The sequence below is a fragment of the Maylandia zebra genome, linkage group LG14 (genome assembly GCF_041146795.1).
Source record: "Maylandia zebra isolate NMK-2024a linkage group LG14, Mzebra_GT3a, whole genome shotgun sequence".
Lineage (NCBI taxonomy): Eukaryota > Metazoa > Chordata > Actinopteri > Cichliformes > Cichlidae > Maylandia > Maylandia zebra.
Genome location: NC_135180.1, coordinates 30,962,643 through 30,974,658, shown reverse-complemented (window position 1 = coordinate 30,974,658; position 12,016 = coordinate 30,962,643). Strand labels below are relative to the sequence as shown.

Below are 12,016 nucleotides of genomic sequence, written 5' to 3'. Positions count from 1 at the left end.
ACTCAGCTGGATCTTCTTGGATTTACCTTCATAACAGGTCTCTTTAATTTCACTCAGCTGTTGCTCAGCATCTGTTAAAGGCAGCAGGCAGCCTCAAGAAGGAAAAAACAAAATAAAACATAGACAATACACATTTTATTTAGGCTTTGTGTACAAGCATCAATCAAAACATTCCTTTTGCACCAACGGTAAGTCATTATCAGAATAAATGACCAAGTCTGCAAGTGGACATGCCCACATGCGGGGTGATCACGCACACAGACAGGTGGGAATAGATTGGTGAATTTGTGATAGATGAGTCACCATGAGTCATTTCTCACAGCTATCCATCCAGGCTACCTAATGTTCAAAACTGAGTTTAATTACTGAACACTGCAGAATACAAAGGAGTTGATTTTTTAAATCTATTTTTTAACGACCATCCTAAGGATGCGTGATTTTCAATTTGGTTCTCTCATTACAGACACTGTGTATGCATCCAAAACAGACAAGTAAATATGTACATCCAAGTAACAACAATAAATGTATGATTTTCTGGTATTGTACTGAACATATTATATAGGAAAGACGGAAATAGAGCTGAACAGAAATTACCTATAACAAGAGAAGAAGATTCTTCATTTGATGAGGAGACAACAACCTGAAGACTATGAAAATATTTATTCTAAATTGGGAAAGAAATGTTTCTGTTTTAGGACTTTCATTTCATAATATATGTCAAATATCACACCATGACCAAACCTCAATATATTTCTTTGTATGGAGCATAACCACAGAAAGGTAAAACGTCACCTGTGTCACCCAGTCATGATGAACCTTCCATCTAATAAAAGCCAGGTTTGGAGAAAGAACTGCATGGTTAATTGATATGTTAGGTATAGTTTCAGTCTTTGGCAGTTTATTCCATAACCTATAAAAAGAGATGTGGAGATGTTCAGTCATGCCTGAAAACCATCAGACATTCAGAGATGCAACTTCATGTAAGTTATGTATAATTAGGGGACACATAGAATCTGAGGTATAATTTTAAATCACATAAAAATAACCAGCAACATGAAGTTGCCAATTTGACTAATATTCTCTATTACATTCTTGTTTACAGATTATCATATTCTCGTTTACAGATTGTTGCTTTATAATTTGAATTAAATGACAGCAGTAGTAACACTACTAGTAAAATACACATGTTTTAATCCTCCGTGAAACAGTCTAAAAATAAACTCTCAAAAGTGTTAAAAAGTGAATCAAATCAAGGTAACTTACCTTTAAACTGCATGATAATTAAAATAAAACAAAATAAATTAATAAAAATCACTGAGTTAAAAACCAGCTGGCACCAAAAGTGACTGATGATAAAATTTCTTCACTTGGCTTTTATAAATATATAAACGTTGAAAATTAGACGGTGCTAGAGGAAGCAGTAAATTGGATTTACAGTGTATGTAGAGGATCCTCCACTGATGATCCATATTCCACAATCAGTGGAGGATGAAAAACTGACCTTAACTTTAAAATAAATTTAAAAAAAAGAGAGAAAAAGAAAATCTCAAGAAAGCAAATCATAATAGCCATCTTATAATAGCCTCAGTATTGCAGTTACCATGCAACTGAAGTGGTGTGGGAGTTATTGTAAAGTGGGTGATATTACTCAGTAGAGCATCCCAAACTTTTAATTGCTGTGTATTATGCAGAATCACCAAACACATTTTAAATATATCTTGTCTTCTGAGGTATTTCTTTTTAACTTGCAAATTCTTTTTGATCAAGCAAGATCACAATTTGGGAGAAAAACTAATACTGAAGTACTGACATATGATTGTCTATGAATGGTTAATGCCTCTCCCAGGCTTTTTTTGATCATCCAGTAGTGGAGAAAATCAGAGGTAATACTTAAATTTGAATAGCCAAAATGTTTTGCTTAAAGTCACAAAAATATGTCACAAAAATATCTTCAAATGCATTCATAATATATACAGAAACAAAACTTGAATTTAAGTGAGTGTAAGTATTTGAAAAAGCAACATTACCTGAAAGTATCTCCAGCAGAGGATATTAAAATAATAGTCACACATCCCTGAGAGACAAAGCAGTTAGATCTCTGCCAGATTTTTGTTTGATAATTCAATCAGCTTTTAATAACAAGACCTACTTCAGAGTCTCCATACAGAACACAGCATTTATCCTGGCCATTGTAGCTATGAGCAGAAAAACAAACACCGTGTAAAGAATTCATTTAGGTAATCATAAGACGATGCTAGCGTGAAGAATTGCTGCTCACCTGTAGTCCACTGTCAGGGGTATTGTTTCTAGTTCACTGATCTGACAATAAGGCTCCAGAGAGAAAAGGTTATAAAGCTGGAGCTCTCTGTCCCTGCACAATAGTAAAGATATCTACATAAACAAACTTAGCAGAGCCCAGGACCTGTAGTTAATGAGACTAAATTTTATTTCACCACTTCTCATTACCCTGTCGCGATCATCAGCTTGTTGTACTCGCTCATCAGAGCAAAGTCACTTGCCCATTTTGACTTTGTATTTGTTGGATCTTCATTCTGTGAAAATTAACAAATACATTAAAAACTCATATTTACAAAATTCAAGGTCACTCTGAAATGACAATTGACCTGCTGTTCTGAGTTTGCTGTTTGTTATGTTAGCTAAATAATATGAATATGCTACAATCACCGTTAGAACAATTTTAAAGGTTTAAATGCTTTTCAAAAAAATTTTTTTTATTTAAATGCCCTCGTCGCTGATGTGCTGCATATTCTAGTATCAGTAATTATTTCCACAGTGTCACAATACCTGCCTCTTTTAGGAATTTACTGGTCTTTTTAAAAATATATACACTGGCAAGCTGGTTTGAAAGAATGTTCAACAGGAACTATTTAACTCAAGGCTGAATGCAACAGACTTTAAAAAGTCCATCCATCCATTCGCTTCCGCTTATCCTTTTCAGGGTCGCGGGGGGGCGCTGGAGCCTATCCCAGCTGTCATAGGGCGAGAGGCAGGGTACACCCTGGACAGGTCGCCAGTCTGTCGCAGGGCCAACACACAGGGACAGACAACCATTCGCACTCACATTCACTCGCACATTCACACCTAGTGGTAATTTGGATTATCCAATTAACCTATCCCCACAAGTTGACTTTAAAAAGTCATCAGGAAGTAATCATGGTGTTGACAGTAAGCATTCAGGTAAATGTGCACAAGCTGAAACATACAAACAGGTGTTTGGTCTTCTGGGGTTTAAGTTCAGGACTCCAGTGGCAAGCACACCCGTCTTCTCGCACTGTTACGATGGTGCCATCATGAGTAGACTGGATGTTGACGATAGGAATCCCGTGATTAAAGGAATTCATGGTGGCTGGCAGAATGAAGGCCACCTGGTTGTTGCGTCTTGCAGTTTCCTCCTGCCCTTTATACTGCTGCAGCATGTATGTGCAGAACTCACCCTGTATCACATTATGTTGTGTGTTAGAAAAGCCAGTGTTCTTCTGTATATTATTATTATTACAATTGTATCAGTTCTTTAAGGAATTATTTTTAGCCTTTTCTTTACTAACCTAAAATTTTGCAATTAAATTAAAGGTCATAATCCAATGTCCAGGGAAGATACATTACTATTACTGCACAAGGTGAATATATTAGTTTACAGTCAACCTAGGGCTAGGAGCACTCTGATAATTATTAGTTATACTTGGTTCACAAATCCCCACTAGCCAAAGTAATTTTACTGCTGTCTAGCTTTTGTTTTTTTTTTAATTGCATAATCCTGGTGTTTACATACATGGGAAAGTGTTTTGAAGGGGTGTATGCTTCACAAAAAAACATAAATAATCTCACCCATGAAATCGTCCCTTTGCCTAAATAATCAATCTTCTTAAATAACCCTTGAATCTCCATGTAGGTCTGTGAAATTTAAAGAGTGGAAGAATGAACTGACACTTTTCTACGGTAAATTCTTCAGGCAATTTCCTTAATTGTAGATAAAGGGAAATACAGACGAGGCAGATTTAAAAAAAATTCTGAGACAGAGATGCAAAAAGAGGTGTGATGCTATCTTACTGCATTAGGTAAATCCAAACACTTCTTCATCATAGGTCCAAATTTGGCCACATCAATGTATCTCAATCCACCTGATTCAAATTCCTTTGCAAGAAAAAAAATTTAAATCACATTTCAGAAATGAATAACCAGACAATACATTTTTTTTTAAAAAACAGAAGAGATCACACAATACCTCAAATGCTAGTTTCAGTTTCTCAAGGGTCTCAAGTGATATTTTCTCATCAATCTTAATCAGAAGGAGGGAATTGTGAGTTATTATGCAAGGCAACCTGGATTATTAGAATAAATCAGCATGGTGAAAAATAAAACAAGTAATTAAGTGTAATTGGCAAATATGCTACTTCCATTTTCTTTCACTCCATTTAAGCAGTTCTTAAAATCTGAGTGCTAAAAATGCAATTTAAAAGTATTTTTTTTTTATGTATATATTTATTTTACACTGAACCATTATCAGCACATATGATTAGGGCTCAACCTCAGAGTATAATTACTATCTGTAATGGTCACCACAGGCACCACCAGCAATGTCATGTCTCGAAGATGCTTCCACAAGGCCGGATGGCAGGCCATGCTCTCTGTGTTAATGGCCTATCCTCAGATTTTCCATGGTTTCCTAGCAACTGGTCCCTGATCCATGAAGCTCTTTGATCGATCATTAATAAATAACACGGATAAACAGCCTAATTCCTCAAGGATGAAACTAGGGTTGAGGTTTCCCCACGGTATCTCCTGAACTGGGGAGATAATTGTTTAATCAGTCAGAGTGATGGAAGGACTAAAAGTGTTCACATAACCTCGACTGCTTTGCAGATCCCTTTATAAGAGATGCATAACTTTGAACTCCTGAGCCTTTTCTGCCTAATCTGTTAAGGCGCACTGCTCATTACATTAGCTAGGAGTCTGACTGACATCTGCAACTGAAACCCACAAAGTTGAGCTGCTGCATTTGCACCAGCCTCCCACATAATTCTATCATTTTTGTCAGCTTGAAAGCTTGAATTTGAATCTACTGGGGACCTTTTAAGTAGTTGGCTCAGCCACAATGTTTGTTTTACTTTGGCCTGAAACATGGCCATCCTGGGCTCTGGGATAGATTGTCCTGCCCGATGTGCTGTCAGGGAGCAAGTAAATTGATCATCAACTTGATTTAAAATGGCATTTTTGGCATTAGCTCACATCCATGCTGCTACTGGTAGGATGTGCTTCAGCTGTAGTCAAGTTTAAAAGCTCTTCGAGATCTGTAACATGGTCTGTAAAGTCAAGTTCAGAACTGCAGCACTCTAGTGACATCTTCAGGTTAAATGTAGCAACTCTAGAAAAGAAAGCTCATGGGCAAGGGGTGAAAATATATAATGATGTTATCCCATCTGGACTTTGTTCTTGGAGAGATGGTTTGGTTAACATTTATTCACTCATTTCATTTCGCATTTAGCTTGATATTTAGATTTTTACCTTGAGGTTGTAAGTTGAATTGATGAGGTAATATTGCTGTCTCGTGATTTTCTCATTATCTCCGAGTGTGACAGAGTGCCTCCGTCTGCTCTGTTTGAGCAGCTCTTTCACCAACCAGTCAGGCTGTTCTTTTCCATCCTCGCTGTCAGTCAGTTGTCTTGGTACTGAAGAATCATCTGCTTTCTCATCCCGATATCCCAGCCCAGATGTGTTTCTTGTCCTCTCCTCTAAACCACTCAGTTCTGAGAGGATGCTGGAGGATTTGATATATGGGTAAGTAACGTTTAACCTTCAGTTATACAAGAAGGGACTTATTAGAGGAATCAAAATTCTCACATGTTTGAAAAAGAAACATTAGCGATGTTGCATATGATCTGTTTAATCCTAGGAATGTGATTATGATTCCCAGGTGACAGTGCTTCCTGCATTACAGGATAACTACTAAGTACTACCACAGATGGCAACACAAGCCCCATGACTACAGCAAACATTTTGTAACCAAGACTGAGAATAAAGCAAGGCTTCAACTTTTATCACTTGTCTAGACATTTAAACTCTGTTAGAGCTGACATTTAAAAGCAATGTGATTTCCAGTGGCGGCAGGGTAAACAATAACAGAGCAGATTACCTGTGTACATGTTGAGTCTCTAATCTTCCCGAAGCTGAAGAAGAGCGAACCTTTTTCCCCAAAGGCATTCTTTTTAATTCCTGTATCTTAAAGGTTGGTGTGACGTAAAAGGCACATTTTAGTGTTAAACATTTCTTCAAAGAGACCTCCAAACAGACGTTAATCAGTCAGATCTTACACTAGCTCACCTGATACTCACTTATGCATTACACCTGAACAGAGCAGGTGGCCCCGTGGTAACTAAGACACCAAAAGTGACAACTGAGACTACACAGCTTAAAACAAGACCCAGTGCTTGCAAAGAATCAGGGCTGTGACCATGTAAACATTGCAAATGGATAGAAATAAGCTATTGAGATATTGTTCTGTATTTTAAACTACTGTGCCACATTTTAACTTTCACTTCATTTAATTTACATTGCAAACCTACAGTTGCTAATATGTGTCAACAAAGGTTAAGCATTTTTCTTTTATTGTTATCAAGCTGTATAAGAATTGAGTTAAGTCCGATTGGGGAATATATTTTATATAAAACTAAGAGAAGCACGAGAACATTTGATTATTGGGCACAGACGTTAGGTCACAATATCACGCACACAAAAACTAAATCAGCAAAAATGAATTCTTTCATGTTTAATTCATAATATTATTGTGCTGATTTTACAGACTGAACTGAGATTACATAAAAACACAAACAGCTAATATAAAATGATGAAATTCAGTGAGGTCCTGGCCAGCTTGATCTCCACTCTGGCGAGTCTGAGTTACGCACAGCTGCTGGAAGTTTATTGACTTTCTCCTTATTGTTTGGACAGACATCTTTACTCAAAACCACTTTTAGAGCCTCCTGCTCTGTAAAGCCAAAAGATAAAAACCAACATAAGCACATCTGTCAAACCACAATCACTGAACAATCTGTTATAAAGCTAAAACATCAAAATAAATAAATAAATAAATAAATAAAATAAACTGGTGCTAACCCCTTTTAGGTAAAATTCTGTGTAACTGCTCCAGCTCCTGGGGTGTCAGAGACTTCATCACAGATGTGACAGTATTGACTGGCTTTCCGAAAAAATGGTCATAGGTTGTTACATTAGCACGATTCTTCTGAATCTGCAAGTTTCTTGGTACAACAGTGGGAACTGTAACATAGACAATCATCATCTAATACACTGCAAATCACCAGAGCTGCTGTTTACATGCATCTTCTATAGTTTTTGAGTAGACAGTACCTATACCGGGGCAGGTCACATTTGGATCTGTTTTGCAACAGCGAGAAACACTGACCATGAGTTCAGATTTTTGGTTTGGCTGGCGATAATTGGCCCTCATCACAGTGTCAGTAGAGAGTGATATGCGGTGCCTGTTGTGCATAGGTGCAAACCATCTGGCTGCTTTTTCAGTGTCATTGTACTCTGTCAAGAAGAAAATACCATGACAAAATGAAAATGAATGGCAAATGGAAAATGAACTGTAGAGAGAAATGTCATGAAATGTTATGACATCTGGATGTGTGTGCACAGATGTAGTCAGCCATTCTGACAAGTTCTCGTACATGAGATTGACTGAAAATTGTGTACCTTGAGGTGTACCCATGAAGTCACATTTGTAAGTGGAGAGGTACTGTGCGGTTAGGGCCTTACGGATCTCACCCTCAGAAGGGAGGCATTTCAAAGGGAATGCAATATGGTCAGAGTTTCTTGCAACATCCCTTGGCAGCCTCCACATCATGAAAGACTTGGGGGAAAATAGCTTAATTTAAAGGTTACAATACACTGTGAAAGGTCAAGCATGCCATTTCACTATAAATGTAAAAACTGAGGGTTGGTGCCAACCTTGCTGGGATGTGGGTTATTTCTCCTCTGCCCTGAGGCTGTTCCTGTACGAATGCATTCAGGTTTACAGGCAGGCTTCCAGCTAAAGTCCTTACTGTATATACTTGAACCAAAAGGTCCAGACTGTGAATATGAGTCTATCAATGACGTTGACAGGGGCTTCCTACATAAGTACCAGCACAGACACATAATTACACACACAACCATGCATAATATGTATGCTTATTTAGAGCCTCATAAGTCCATGATTTTACTTACAGGAAAATATCTGCAGCTGAACTTGGCTGGTAGACGAATTGCCTTTTGTGAGTTGTTTCATATGGATCCCACCACTGTTTCCCCCCTGGAAAAAATACTACTATACTGTAACTACTTTTTTAAGTATTTCAATCACTGTAGACATGGCACATCTAAAGCTGAGTTCAAATTAAACTTTTTGATCTACATAGTAACGACAGTATAACAAAGGCTACTGTATACCTCTGTAATGTAACTGTGCTTAAAATAAATGTTACTTTTTGATCCATTAAAATGTAGACTTGTACTAAAAAATGAATCTGTACTTCTAAGTTCTGTTGTTCTCTGTAATTTTAATATTATCCAGATTTTGCTTGAAATATTAACATGGACTTGGACAAAAATCACATAAAACAAAAGCATACTGGAAAATTTACTGTTAGTCAATTTGGTCAAAATTGCCAGGTAAAACATGAGTAGTAATTGGTGCATCTTTTTAATAAGAGAGTATAAAATGGGATATTGTGACTGTGGTGCATGTGCTTGTATTATAAGGATTTGTTAGAGGTGCCTTATATACACTGAACAAAAATATAAACGCAACACTTTTGTTTTTGCTCCCATTCCCCATGGGATGGACGTAGAGACCTAAAATTCATTCCAGATACACAATATAACCATCCCTCCCAAACAGTGGTCACAAATCAGTCCAAATGTGTGGTAGTGGGCACATCTGCTATATTGAGATAATCCATCCCACCTCACAGGTGTGCCACATCAGGATGCTGATCTGACATCATGAGTAGTGCACAGGTGTACCTCAGACTGCCCACAACAAAAGGTCACCCTGGAATGTGCAGTTTTTTGCGCTATTGGGGGTCTGGGGACCCAGAACCGGTCAGTATCTGGTGTGACCACCATTTGCCTCATGCAGTGCAACACATCGTCGCATGGAGTCTATCAGATTGTCAATTGTGGCCTGTGGAATGTTGGTCCACTCCACTTCAATGGCTGTGCGAGGTTGTTGGATATTCGTGGGAACTGGTACACGCTGTCGTATACGCTGGTCAAGCACATCCCGAACATGCTCAATGGGTGACATGTCTGGTGAGTATGCTGGCCATGCAAGAACTGGGACATTCTCAGCTGCCATCTGCCCTGAACAATGTGAACCATGATTCATCCGTGAAGCGCACACCTCTCCAACGTGCCAGACGCCATCGAATGTGAGCATTTGCCCACACAAGTCTGTTACGGCGACGAGCTGGAGTCAGGTCAAGACCCCGATGAGGACGACGGGCATGCAGTTGAGCATCCCTGAGACGGTTTCTGACAGTTTGTGCAGAAATTGTTTGGTTGTGCAAACCAATTGTTCCAGCAGCTGTCTGGGTGGCTGGTCTCAGACGATCTTGGAGGTGAACCTGCTGGATGTGGAGGTCCTGGGCTGGTGTGGTTACACGAGGTCTGCGGTTGTGAGGCCGGTTGGATGTGCTGCCATATTCTCGGAAACGCCTGTGGAGACAACTTATGGTTGAGAAATGAACATTCAATGCACGGGCGACAGATCTGGTTGACATTCCTGCTGTCAGCATGCCAATTGCACGCTCCCTCATTGCTTGTGGCATCTGTGGCATTTTGCTGTGAGACAAAACTGCATATTCCAGGGTGGCCTTTTGTTGTGGGCAGTCTGAGGTACACCTGTGCACTACTCATGATGTCAGATCAGCATCCTGATGTGGCACACCTGTGAGGTGGGATGGATTATTTCAATATAGCAGATGTGCCCACTACCACACATTTGGACTGATTTGTGACCACTGTTTGGGAGGGATGGTTATATTGTGTATCTGGAATGAATTTTAGGTCTCTACGTCCATCCCATGGGGAATGGGAGCAAAAACAAAAGTGTTGCGTTTATATTTTTGTTCAGTGTATATAGTAACAGACATATAAGGTGCCTTATATCCAATGTTCTCTCTAATTTTTCATGTGTCTGAGCGAACGCACAAACTCCCTGAGCGGTCCCTTGGACCACTGTGAGCAACAGTAGACGTGTGCACTGTGGTCACGCCAGCATCGAATCCATCCAAGTTACATGGTTTATTAAAATAATCAAATTACAGCATTTACATTTATGTTAGACTCCTTTTAACTGCTTTATCCCACTTACAATGAAAATGTAAAAACATCTTGTTCATGACCTGTGTAGTATGTTAACACTATTGGAAGTAAAAATAACTTGAACTCAAATTTTGAAAACAAAACTTTCTTTTTTTTTTTTTTTTTAATAAAGCGGACTATGAGTCTGTGGTCTGGGAGAGAGTCCTGTAACTCTCTGTCTGCAAAATAAAGTATACAAAGACCAATGTTGGGTAATTAATTATATAGTTACTTCTTTAAAAAGTTACTGAGTTTTGCAAACAACAAAGTTTTTTGCAGCTGTTTACCTAAAAATGCTGCCAAGGCGTTTTTTAAATAAACATTTCAAAATATTTACAGAACAACCAGCTGTTCTGCATCAAATTTGATGCCACACAAATTATTTGTGCTACTCCAAAAAATCATTTCTGTCCACTGTGAGATAAAGGAGAACATCAAAAGCCTGATACCTGCAGGCCTGACAACAGGAGATGTATCACTGCTGTAACACCTGTAACATTCAGCAGTCGCCTCATTGTTCTGACGCACACAACAAAACTATTGACTACACTACACACTAACTACACAAAATTTGCTCTAAACGTTGCAAATCTCTGGCATTTCAAAACCGTCGTCACTCCTAAAACTTCCTGGAGTGCTTTCAAGCGTTTTCCTTATATGTTTTTACCGTTCCTTCCCGCAGTAAATATAAACAACGATAGTAATCCAGAAGAAAACCAAACATTGCATATATTTTTATCATAACTCTGGTTTTACGTGGCCTATCAACACAATTTAAAAACTGGTATAAAGTCCACACTTTTTCCGTCAATTGTTCCTTCTGTCCTGCTCACATCTGCAATGGTTGTACACGTTGTCATTAACGTGGCTTCACTCCACAACAGCCACGCGGCGCCGCTTTTCTAGCTAAAACACCGGTGTCGGCACATAAGGACGCTGTCATAGCCTATCAACGACGTTGATTAGCTGTGCATTTACGTGAATGTGAATTGCGTGATTGGCTGGACTATGGGATAAGGTGGCATCGTTCTAATCCCATACTGGAGCCGCCAGTCACTTATTGACTAACACTTCAAAACAGAATTGTCAAAGTTTTAATTTTAATTTCAATTCAGGTTAGATTTTTTTTTTGTGCGCAACGCAGATTTTTTCTGCGCAGGGACCGTGCCATCAGCGCGCAATTGCGCACGCATGCAGTTTAGAGGGAACATTGCATATGTCTGCTATAGGTGATAGTGGGCAAAACAATTCCTAACTTCTCAAATCTTATAATCTGACAAATACTCATATTACAACCACAAACAACTAAAAATAACACCCCAAAATAATAAAAACTAAACATTTTAAAACAAGAAAAAACAAAACATAAAAAAGCAGATAAGTAAGTTTAAAAAACACAAAACTGGTATAACATGTACGTTAATTAAACAAAACCTTTTGATGTTACAATAACATGCAAAATAAATGCAAGAAAACATTTTAAGTTCCATACTGGGTTTCTTTTTGTGTTTACCTATCCTTGGTTTAACATTACCTTGCGTTGCCATTGGTGACTGGTGGTTTGTTCTAGCATCTCCTCTTATAGCTGATTTCAGTGTACTTAAATCCATTTAATTTTTAGATGAAAAGTTAC

General features: G+C 38.4%; 1 protein-coding gene across 1 annotated transcript; it reads right to left on the bottom strand.

Moving 5' to 3' along the window:
- Positions 1-2,125: 2,125 nt before the first annotated feature.
- LOC143421986 (cilia- and flagella-associated protein 337-like) lies at positions 2,126-6,219 on the bottom strand. Its single transcript, XM_076892049.1, has 9 exons — positions 6,152-6,219; positions 5,524-5,776; positions 4,244-4,297; positions 4,069-4,152; positions 3,847-3,912; positions 3,225-3,455; positions 2,467-2,552; positions 2,279-2,371; positions 2,126-2,195 (listed from the first exon to the last, which is right to left on the bottom strand). Exons 1-9 carry the CDS (start codon positions 6,217-6,219, stop codon positions 2,126-2,128), a joined length of 1,005 nt encoding a protein of 334 aa, XP_076748164.1.
- Between the last annotated feature and the right edge of the window lie 5,797 nt (positions 6,220-12,016).

What these genes read in the sequence shown, in the direction of transcription:
- LOC143421986 (XM_076892049.1), bottom strand. Translation starts at nt 6,219, where the DNA reads ATGCCTTTGGGGAAAAAGGTTCGCTCTTCTTCAGCTTCGGGAAGATTA. An exon ending in AGAAGACCAAACACCTGTTT is followed by an intron (nt 2,553 to 3,224) that starts GTATGTTTCAGC and finishes TAATTTTCACAG; the next exon opens with AATGAAGATCCAACAAATAC. An exon ending in AAGCTGATGATCGCGACAGG is followed by an intron (nt 2,372 to 2,466) that starts GTAATGAGAAGT and finishes ACTATTGTGCAG; the next exon opens with GGACAGAGAGCTCCAGCTTT.